Source organism: Sceloporus undulatus, chromosome 2 (genome assembly GCF_019175285.1).
Source record: "Sceloporus undulatus isolate JIND9_A2432 ecotype Alabama chromosome 2, SceUnd_v1.1, whole genome shotgun sequence".
Lineage (NCBI taxonomy): Eukaryota > Metazoa > Chordata > Lepidosauria > Squamata > Phrynosomatidae > Sceloporus > Sceloporus undulatus.
The window spans coordinates 95,048,003-95,059,996 of NC_056523.1; the positions used below are offsets into that span (position 1 = coordinate 95,048,003).

General features: G+C 39.2%; 1 protein-coding gene across 6 annotated transcripts in view; it reads right to left on the reverse strand.

Annotated features, from left to right (window-relative positions):
• The window catches only part of PKD2L2 (polycystin 2 like 2, transient receptor potential cation channel), a 32,623-nt gene that overhangs the window by 17,093 nt on the left and 3,536 nt on the right, over positions 1–11,994 (reverse strand). For 5 of the 6 annotated variants that reach the window (XM_042454323.1, XM_042454327.1, XM_042454329.1 and 2 more), the window contains 7 exons: positions 11,633–11,766; positions 9,990–10,246; positions 9,161–9,382; positions 7,636–7,864; positions 6,750–6,920; positions 2,469–2,650; positions 1,292–1,412 (listed from right to left, as the gene is read on the reverse strand). In XM_042454323.1, coding sequence (XP_042310257.1) covers positions 1,292–1,412; positions 2,469–2,650; positions 6,750–6,920; positions 7,636–7,864; positions 9,161–9,382; positions 9,990–10,246; positions 11,633–11,766 — 1,316 coding nt within the window. The remainder of the gene's footprint in view (positions 1–1,291; positions 1,413–2,468; positions 2,651–6,749; positions 6,921–7,635; positions 7,865–9,160; positions 9,383–9,989; positions 10,247–11,632; positions 11,767–11,994) is intronic. The other variant, XM_042454328.1, reaches the window with a different exon arrangement.

Sequence of the window (11,994 nt, forward strand, 5' to 3'; positions counted from 1 at the left end):
CTAGCAAAGTGCTACTCACAGTTGTCCTCTGCTCTACCCCAGTAGCTTGCTGAGTGCCATCTGACCTGAGAGTTTAATCTTCTGGCACTGTCTCTTGTTTCACTGTGGATTGTTTTGTCACAGAGTTTTCATGGTAAAAGATCTTCAAAAGGAAGTTTACTATGCCACCCTCTGTGCAGTACTAACAAGAATTAGCTACAGTGCCACCACCGTTGTCTCTGAGAGATCCTCCACCAATGTCACCAATCCCTCACTACTGCTGCTGCTCAGTAGCTGTTTGGTCCATTTAGTCTGACATGGGAGACCCTGCCAGCATAGCCTTTTGCCTCAAAGGAAAACCACAAAGATATAGTGCCATTGGTGGGTGCCCATCTACTTGGAAGTAATGCATTTTGAGTTCTATAAGATTTATTTCCAGGTACATTCCCAGGTTTTTACTTTACCCAAGGTGCATTTTAAGAATATTCTCACTATCGTGACTTGAAGGTAAAGAATCAGAATAGCAACAAACAGATCTGCCAATCTGGTTACACATGAGCAGCAGCAGATCATATACTTCACTGCTGGAGTAGGGCCTACATACACTAAAGCCACCAAATCCTATCTGATTTTGGAAGCTAAGCAGGGATAGTTCTAGTTTGTACTTGGATGAGAGGCCCCCAATGAACACCAGATGCTGTAGGCTGTACTTCAGAAGAAGGAACTGGCAAAACCATCTCTGAGTATTCCTTGCCTAAGAAGACCTTATGAAATTCATGGGGTCAGCAAAGGTCAAAAGGTGACTTGAAGGAATATACAAACAAATTCAACGAGAGGAGTAGGGGGAGTAAGGGAGCTAATCCAATTCCACCCCCACCATCACCTTGACCTGAATAGCTGAATGACCAGTTTTCTGAATGGCACTACCTGTGCACATGTACAATTCATGCTGCTGAGCTGAGACTCATGTTCATGGTGTCTTATCTGTGCCTTCTTCCTTTTCCAGCCAAAGAGATACCTAAACAAATCTGCTTCCAGAGGAATATCCCTTTCTTTCCTAATTTAGACAAATGAAAGTTCTAATGTTGTGAGCTAGAATTTTAGATGTGCTCTAATAGAGGTTTGGTGCAGGATGTCTTCCCCATCATCTGGAACTGTATTGCAAGTCCTACTGAACACAATGAGTCTTGCCTTTGAAGAGACACACACAGATTGCACTATTAATTTTAAGGTATATTTTTCTTTTTCTTAAGCTTATTCTTACTTTTTAATACACTGTATTTAATTTGAAAAAAATTAAAATAGCACTTACCAGCAGTACAAAGAACACAAAGAATACAAATGTGATGAAGTAAATTGGCCCAAGAATTCGATTTGCATGCTCTATACTGGCAAAGTTAAAATCTCCAAGAACAATACGAAACTGGGTAAAACTTGACAGAGGGGAAAAAAAATAGAAACTGTTGCTATACAATTTTCTTGCACAGTTTATGTACAGGTTGCAGTCCTATGCAGTTAACTAGAATAAACCACAATGAACACAGTAGGTACATAGTAAACATACAGAAAAGTGGATTGTAAATTACATTTTACCCTTTGTATTAAATTTAAAGCTATGTATTCATAGCAATCAACAGGTTACCTATGCTAAGGTTGCAAAGCAGACATTATGGAAGCTGGGCCGAAAAAAATATTTTTCAGTCTTCACCTAGTTTCCTAATATTGTTAAGTAAGCCAGTGGCAAATCAAGAGAATAAAGTATATAGTTTTTTTGTTGGTTTTTCGGGCTATGTGGCCATGTTCTAGAAGAGTCACATAGCCCGTAAAACCCACAAAAAACTATGGATGCCGGCCATGAAATCCTTTGACTTCACAGAATAAAGTACAGTTTCAAAAGGGTAGGGCAATTAAGTGAAGGAGGTTGACTGCATAAATGCAATATGAACTCAGAATAGTGTGTCTTCATAGAAGGGGCAAGGGAATGAATATATTTAATAACACAATAAAGGTAGAAAATGTGATTAACGTTAGGTACAGTACTCTTGGATTTCCAGGATCGACCATAATGCATACTAGTCCCAGTTCTGGGAGAAAAGCAAAGGGTAAATCATAATCACCAGCACCATAATCCCCCTTTAAATATTCTTTATGTTTCTAAATGTTTGGGAGTATCCAACTGTATGAGGCGGTGCTCACTGACGTTACTAAGCTGAGGGAGCCAGTGTTGTCACAGATTACTCTGTAGCCAACATGACAGCACAGAATGTTGTTACCTTCCTGCTGAAGTGGTACCTATTTATCTATTTGCACTTTTACATGCTTTTGAACTGCTAGGTTGGCAGAAGCTGGAAGCAGTGACTGGCGCCCACTCTGTCACGCAGCACATGAGCCTGCACAATATACCACAATCAAATTTCTCTGCCCTCTAGCATGCCAGAGAAAAGTGCTGCTCTAACTCACAATACTAGACAATTTGGATGGCTTCATACATGCAATTCTGAAAAGTGGAAAATTCATCCACTTGTGATCCAAATACCAGGTAACCCAACTGTGCATATGCAAAGAAGATGATAAAGAACATGATGGCGAATCCTATGATGTCTTTAGCACAGCGGGACAAAGTAGAAGACAGCTGAGTCATGGTCTTGTTAAAGCTTATGAATTTAAATATCTGTAAGAGAACAGAAATATATGTATAAAACTAAAGCCTAAAGTAGGACTTTATAGGAAACAGTTTAAAACAGTGTTCATGTATTTATCAGGAAATTGATATTAAAATGTACAAATGTTAGGACTGAAATGGAAAGTTGGATATTCACTGTAAGGTTTCATTTTTATTTAGTACAAAAGAGGCACTAAATGGGGTAATCCTTCCTTCTCTCTCTCTCTCTCTCGCAATCTCTCTCTCTCTTGGCCTAGATACTGCTCACTTAGTTCTCATCTGCTAGTTCCTCATAATGATGGTTAATACACAGTAGATATAATACAGAGTAGAGGTAATATAACATTGGAGAATACATACTGTAAGTTAAGAAGCTTGAGAAAGGTAAGAAATAAAGTAGTTCACTTGGTATTATAGTGACAAAGACAAAGGAGCTTATCGCACACGTTTTTCAGTACATTAGGGGTCTTGGATGTGTACTTAAATGGAATGGATATTATTGCGAATCCCCATTTGCACACAGTACTCATACAGCTCACAGGCAGTCATATGTAACACCTCACTACAGACGTGCTTCCTAATCTCACCATTCAGAGCATTACATTTTGTACCTATGTCATGAAATACTTTTTGTATTGCTAGATAAGCTGTTCCCTATCATTTTTTAAATATATATTTCAGGAGAGATGTGGTTAAAATTTCAAATAAATGTAGGAAAGTGGACATCCTGATAGCATGCCATCATCATAACTGGAAAGAATATCACAAAGGGCATCCCACCTCTCAAAACTTTGAAATAAAAAACGAGCAATAATTTTTTGCCCTCTTTGACTTTCCTTCTCCATCCCCAATAAACTTTCGATTGAGTGCAGAAGGCCTGAGTAAACTATAATGGAATCCATCACAACTATCGCTGTAGACAAGGATATGGGAAACTGCATTAATGTCTTCCTGTAGCAGTTTGTGCCAACACCTGTTTACAAATGACACATGCACAGAGAGTGGAAGGGAAAAAAACCAAACAGAATGCTGGCGGAAAGAGGAGACAGTGGTACGATAAAATGTGTTCTCATCTCTGTAACAATAGGGTAACATGTCATGCACTATGGGCTGACAAATAAATAATAATAATAATAATAATAATTTGTTTTATTTATATACCGCTATTCCAAAGATCATAGCGGTGAACAGCAAGTAAGCTAATTAGCAAGTAAGCTAATAAAGAGGTGAGATAGCACATATTCTCGGTACGTTTGCATCGCGAATGGAAGGCCCAATGCGATAACACCCATTCTCATGTCATCTAACAAATGAAAAGTTTTGGGGATGTGAACGGAACTGGAAAAAGGCAGGTGCGATAAACTTCAAAGTCACTGCTACAAGAGGTGGCTCTGATTCCTTCTTAACAGCAAACTAGAATGAAATCTCATAGTAAGTGACTAACTTTGCATTTTGGCAGGGGGGGGCAGGTGGGAGTGGGATGCATCAAAATGGGTTACCTAACATTCAACAGGGTGGTGTAAAATGTGACTGATCAACTGTGAGTATGGAGGAAGGACAAACTACTATATGAAACTATTTCCCAAAAGCCTCAACTGGAATGCATCAGGGCCAGTTTTACTACACATGTAGAGGATGACCACACTCATGCAACTCTACGAAACCACATACTACTCAAAACTCCTCTCCCGCAAGTCAGAGGACAAGTCAGGACTTCCTGTGAGCCCAAGACACTATCTGAAAGACTGTTCATCTGTAAGGATAACCTCTCATGAGAAAGCAGAGCTTTCATAAGCATAAGCTCTCATAAGCAGAGCTTTCCCGGAACGGGATTTATTTTTAACCAACATTTGGCTATTCCTGTGGTTCCAGACCAGATAGTGGGTCCCATGAAATGCAACTGAGGCACCAGAGTTGGGCTTCATAGATCTTAGTTCTGGAAAAGGAAGGTTGCTACAAATTACTTCTATACTTTTGCTAGTCTTCTCCTTGATGCTTGATCTGACAGATCTGCTCAGAATTTGGACTATCTTCTCCCAACTTTTGGATTGCCCTCAACAAACTTTCTTGCTTTCTGTTGAATGCTGCTTGCTAGCCCTTGGAGGGTGCCCACCATGAAACAGGACATAGGCACAGGTATTCCCAAGAAGAAAATGGCAGCAGAAGCATTTAGTTAGGGCATCTTGTGGGCACTGGTTCCCTGCCAAGAAAGACTTTTCATCCATCCTCTTCCTTCCTGAGATGGGAACCCAGGTATACACGAACAGCCATTCAGCTGTATGGCCCTTACCATTCTGTTTACACAGAGTGGACTATCATACAGAGGCAGAAAGAGAGTAGAGGGGGAAAGAATAGGGGCTTTATTACACGGGGACAACTGGAAGTATAAACAGGAATTATCCCATGAAAATTGTGCGTTTGCAATTAGGATTTTCACATGATGTTGCGATTAAATGGCCATTATCTCGGGAATATCTCATGAAAATTGTGCACTTATGATAAAGGTGTTCACATGATGTCATGCTGAAAAGCAATTAAAGTACCATTAGCCCATGAATAACCAGGCAATAAACAGCAACAAATCATTCATGGAATTTTCCTGTGAATGATTTGTTGCTGTTTATTGCCTGGTTATTCCCAGAATAATGACTAATATGTGTGAAAATCTTAATTGTGATTTAATAATAATGTGCGATTTTTACAGGATAAACCCTGTTTAAACTTCCCATTTTCCTCCGTATGATAAACTCCTAGGAGTGAGAGTAACTCAGCAGAGCAGAAAGAGAAAGCCATACAAAGAAATTCAGTGATATGTCCTTTACCCTGACTCTTTTTTTTATTATTATTATTTATTTTATTTTAAATAACTGGATTTGAACACAGCACATTTACCCTAAAGTAAAACAAAATACAAACACAGAGAGGATGTGTATACTACTTCCATCTGTTTTGTCCTATTTTAAAATAGGGATGCAGAACCACAGCCTGGGTCATGACTACAGGCATCAGGACCAATAGAATCATAGAATCATAGAGTTGGAAGAGACCACTAGGGCCATCCAGTCCAACCCCCTGCCATGCAGGAAAGCCAAATCAAAGCATCCCCGACAGATGGCCATCTAGCCTCTGCATAAAGATCTCCAAGGAGGGAGACTCCACCACTCTCCGAGGGATTGTGTTCCACTGTCGAACAGCCCTAACTGTCAGGAAGTTCTTCCTAATGTTGAAGTGGAATCTCTTTTCCTGTAGCTTGCATCCATTGTTCCGGGTCCTGTTCTCTGAAGCAGCAGAAAACAAGCTTCCTCCCTCCTCAATATGACATCCTTTCAAATATTTGAACAGGGCTATCATATCACCTCTTAACCTTCTCTTCTCCAGGTTAAACATCCCCAGCTCCCTCATAGAGTGAGGGGTATTATTTGTTCCCTTCTCACAAACTCCCACTCCAGAACTATTCTTCCATATGGCAACTCAAAATACTAAAAGTGGTGATCCCAGGGACAAACTATGTCTTGTTCCACTGCATCTTTGTTCAAAAGTACCTACAGGTGACACAATCCAGCCCAGAACCTCTATCATCAGGGAATTTTATCAAGCATTAAGCTTTTGTTCTCTGACAAATTAAAGTTGGTCTGTATTTCTCACATCTGCAATCAAGTTTGTCAAGAAGTGAGTTATTAAAATGAATAGCGTACCTTTGGTCAATATATATTGGAGGCATGGAGCTCATAATCCTGGGCTCATAATCAATAGGACAAGAGTGAGTGCAATGGGGTTGTTGTTCTTTTCCTTCTCAGCCATGCCTCAACCCTCCCCCCAAAGCAGGGAAATTTCAACCCTTCCCTGCTGCTATAGCCTTGATCTACCTGTCTGCAATTTAGAGTTTTCTAAAGTGAGATATTAAAGGAAACACATTGCTTTGGGGGAATATAAATAGCAATTTCATGATGTCCATTATGTGGACTGGGATCTCAGGAACAGCCAAATGTTAAAGGTCTTCCTCCTACCCTTTCCCATACAGATCCAATACAGACTGGGCTCGTAACTACATGCTAAATGTTTGCCCTGAGTCACATAAAGAGATAATATGATTACTTGGGGACAGTACCTTTATCCATGCAAAGAAGACATTCACTGAAATCATATTATTATAACGGGTCTGCCAGAATCCAAGGAAATAAAAGTCTGGATAAGCATCTGAATTGGACAGCAAATTTTCCATTAGCCTGGACACTTCAACTGTTCTGTAAACATTGAAGGCAATCGCAAATACAGACAACTGGACAGGAAAAAGCCCACAAAGTTTTGTAAGGGTGCATTCTATACTTTTCTTGTATCAGTCACACACATAGACATACATTATCCTTAGACTGTAGTTAATCAAATTTACAAAGCTATAATGTTTGAACAATAAAGACTTTAAAAACTATAACAATATAGTTGGCTATGTTTCATAGAATCATGGCATTGGGAGAGACCACAAGGACCATCCAGTCCAACCTCCTGCTATGCAAGAATACACAATCGAAGCACCCCTAACAGATGGCCATCCAGCCTCTGTTCAAAAACCTCCAAAGAAGGAGATTCCACCACTCTCCAAGGCAGCATATTCCACTGTCAAACAGCTCTTATTGTCAGGATGTTCTTCCTAATGTTTTGGTGGAATCTGAGAAGCCTGCCTGTTTGTCTCTCTCTATATACATATTTTTTAAAAAATTTATATGAAGAGTCTTTTTATTTTTCAAAACACATAACTCATGTTCTTCTGCCATAATTGATCGTTTAGAAGCAGAGCCCTCCCTCCAGTCCATCTGCCTTGGTCCAGGCCTCAGAGGAGAGAAGAACTGCTAGACCTGATCTCACTTTTTATCCCTTATTCTCTACTCACATTTCAGGTGTTGTTTTTTTTTTTTTTTTTACTTAGCATGTACAAATTATCATTTGGTCCAAAATTATTAAAATACTATATACATATGAGATAAACTGAGGTTTACCAGGAGCAGTAATATGTCCAGCCAGTTCCAAGCATCTCTAAAATAATCTTTTTTCAGCTTCTTCATTTTTGTAATTTCTTGAATAATGAAAGTGAAGATGAAAAGGCAAAATATGACTTCACAAGAGGCCAGGAAATAATCATAATAGGTGACGTATCTGAGAAGCTTCACAGAGTGGAACTGCCAGGAAGGGATTACACCACCTGTTGCAGGAAATTCCACAACGAGTCTGTAAAATTAAAATAAACAAGGATGTTGTCTGTATATCCCATAGAAGAATCATTCTAGCCGCTGTTCTTAAAAATCATAGATGTTAGGATAGGTTAATTTTTTCCCAGGTTTTGAAAATGGTATGGTGTATTAGTTCTAATAACAAGTGTTCATTATTCTATACTATTTACACAATTCAGTAAACATTCTGGAATCAGTGGTACTCTTATGGTAGGGGTAGGAATTGTTTGTTTATATTCCTCTATTTTTGCAGAACTGGAACTCAAGACAACCAGATATTTATATAGTACATGCTATTACAAATGTGGCTGAATACAGATTTATATATATGCTTTTTTCACAGTAACCACAAAGTGTGTTAATTTTTCCAATGAACTATACAGAACAAAGTTGAAGCTACCTTAAATTTTGTGTATTTATCTATTTTTATTTTTCATTTTAAAACATTTTTTTTGCATATATGTTGTCATTCATGCCATTGTCGGTCACTGATACTTTAATTCCATCAGAGGTTAGGTACTCACCTCTTATAAAGTACTTTAGTGGTGGGATCCTGCATTAGTAGAGGACTGAACTAGATTGCCTTTGGAATATATTCTATGATTTCCCTATGTATTTACATTCTTTGTACCAGGGACTGGAATTTGTATTGTAAAATCAATAAAAACTGTTTATCAAAAATTAAAAACGCAAGAGCAGGGCACAGAATAGAACCCTGCAAGAAATATTGGGCAAAAACCAAGATATTGGTCCTAAGTCCTCCAGCAGTACCATCTGGAATTTACATTTTATTTTTAAACCTAGGTATACTTTGTACTAATCATTTCTATGATTTTGATGATGTCGAATTAGAGACCACAGAAAATATTGGTTATATTTAACAACTTCACTACTCTTTTGGGTGTCTTCTTATTACTGTTTGTAAAGGTAAAACTGGAAGGTATGTATGAATGACTATAAAGTCATTAAGTTCTCCAAGGGTCAGACCCAATAGTGGAAAGAGGGAAAGGAGACAGAGGAAAAGGGGCTTCCCAGGAGAGCATAGAGAGGGGATGATCCCCACTGAAGGAGGATTGTTATTCCTGAAGGCAAGGGGGATGGGTTCTACATGAAAACTGGCATCAAGTAAACTCAAGCCTGCAAATGTATCTCTATGAAGATGTAAAAAATTCATGCAGGCATGGTTGTTTCTCAGAACTTTATGGAGTTCCCTCAGATAACACCTGAATAGATAGGTACCACAGCAGATGCTTTCTGAAAATGGATTTCAAGAGTGGAGAATGGAAAAACTCACCTGACTATGCAGAAGAGGTTAACATTGGCATTATACATTGAAAAATCAATGAAGATGACCCTTGTCCCTCTGGTAATCCAACTATGCTCCCTGAGAAACAAGAGTTTGTCTAAACTTTTTTCCTTTGACTTGGGCAAGGTGAACATAAATCCTCCACTACTGTATAGACCAATGAGGCCCCAGTGCCATGGAGACAATGTGGTAGAAGTAGAATAATGCCACCTGTTGAAGTAAAGGGAAGGGAATACTTGAGTTCAGAGACAGCACTTTTTCTCCATTTGAATGTTTTCAATCAATCCCAACTTTCTGATTACTAAAACTAAATAGTGGATTGAACACCTATACCTTGCATGGGAAGAAAACTGGCAATTTCTATCAATCAAAGTTTTGCTCCAGTACAAAGAATAAACATGTGAGTGGGAGGATCCAGAGTGGAACCACAGTACAGGGCAAAGATTTAACTTTCATTTCCCCACCAGGATCCTGATCCAGATCATCCCCTTCATGTCTTCTATGTGCCTTTAAAATCCATTCATAATTTTTACGTAGTGTCTCATCTAGTTTGATCCTCACTTTGGAGTATAGGCTGAATGTGTTATGACACAGTTCCATGAAAAGCCAGTGTGCCAGTGTCCCATTTAGGTACCATGAATATGCAATTCTGATAATTTACACAGGACAGTATGATAACAGGATTTCCCAATACTTCCTAATACTTCCTAAACAAGTAATACCACTGTTAATTTTATTCTTAAAACATTTAAAACATGTTTAAAATGTATTGTAAAACAAGACAAAAGAATGCAAGATAAAATGTTTCCATACTTACGCAGAATCGTTCTTAAGGCCAAAGCTTTCTCTATCCTCATATGTATAGCGGTATTGACCATAACATACTTTCATAAATGCCCGGAAAGAGGGATAGATTGAGCACGTGTTGTTACGGATTCTTAGTTGCCGAATCTGAGGTACTCCTAATAGTAAATTCTCATAGTAGATGTGACTGCTGTTTTTATGTAGCGATGTGGAATTATCATTGTACCATGAGTTCCAAAAAAGGCCATCCAGTAGTGGTCCTTCTAGAAACTACATTATACAAAATAAGCAGAGATTAATATTTCATTTAATGGAACTAGGGGCCGACACAAATGGCCCTAAAGGGGCGGCTTCACACCGCCCCTTTGATTGCAACCATGCGCTGCGGCCCCAATCCAACATTTTTCCAGCCCAAAAAGGAGCTGCAAAATGTCTCTCCTTTTTGGGCTGGAAAATAAGCTGCCTTTTTTGCTGCAGTGGCAGCTTTGCGGTGCTCCTGCAGAGTGTGGCATATAAACACCGCACCACCAGAACACTGCAATGCTGCCTCCCATGTGATCGGGCGAGTGGCGTGATGCTGGCATGGGGGTGGCGTCGGGGCTTGTGCCATCTAAATGCCATGTCCCCACGAGGTCAGCATATTGTGCTGGTCTGTACCAGCTCAAAGTCAGTAGCTGCAACTCTTTTATTTTTTATCTAAAATGTTTATATATATAATCTGGCTGCCATAATACAACCAATGGAGCTAAAGTGCAAAGTAACAGGTATAGCAGTGTCCTTCAGTATTGTTTTCAAAGACACCGTAAATTCCATTTAAAGAGTGGCCTTGTGTATGTCTGCTCAGAGGTAACTCTCACTGGATAACTTAGGCGGTCTGCCCGTGCCTTGTTTTGCTACGCGACGTGTAGACACTAAGGATCCGTTGCATCAAAATGGCGGCGCCCATCTGTACAGGGCTCCGCCATTTTGATGTACGGAATATGTGCTAGGGTTGCGGAGCATCTGTAAGCGACACCCTGAGGCATCCCTAGCACATATTCCTTAAGTGCTAAAAGGCCCATCTGTACTGGGCCTAAATCTTGCTCCCAAGTACATTTGTATAGGAGTTCAACCACAAGCACAGTCATCCCTTCCTCTGTTCTTCCTCTATTCTATTCAAAGGTGCTTACATGCAGGGTGACCAAATGTCATAAGCACAAAGGATGACAAAGCACCATAAAAATAGGTTATTCAAGAAAATATAGGATATTACAAAATAACTGCTAAACATACTAACAGAAATATACATGCATGCTTCTTAGTTATGCTCAAAATGCAGGACATTTTGGAATTCTTCCTGGAAAAGAAAGACATCTGGTCAACCTGCTTACAGGACTATTTTAACAATTTCTGATACTGTACATGAAACACTGTGCTGTGTGTAGCTTGGTTTTGAACATTTTGATGCAAGAGACAAGTGCTGTTGTCGTTTTTTGTGAGGCACTTTTTTGTCATTATAGAGTCTTAATTGTTTTTGCTTTTTTAAAAGTTGCTGACAGAAGATAGATATGAAGCCACTAGTTTATAAAAGTGGCAAAATTCTACACAGCCACACAGTTTTATATATGTTCTCTATATAATTCCCCGAATAGCAAAGGTACATAAAGAAAACTTTACCTGCCAATAGTCTGTAATGCTGGCCATGGTTGTGAAGTCAGTTTTATCTGTAGCTGATAAAGGAGTTTCCAGGAAGAGATTTAACATAACTTTATTTAGGTAGTACATATCTGTGCTCACCATACCAAATGTCACTAAAAAGAGAAATCAGAGTTTAGTTATGTGCCATATCCTTGTTTACACAGTACACTTATTCTACTTTTAAAATTACTACATCAGCTTGTGTGGGAGAAAGCAAGTCTGGTCACTGACTCATAAAGTAAGTGCCTATGACAACTAGGTGCAATCCCGTCAAGACTTGGTTGGGGACAGCATGTAGCATGTATTTCTGTATTTCCTGCCCACCCCTCTAACATTCCTCT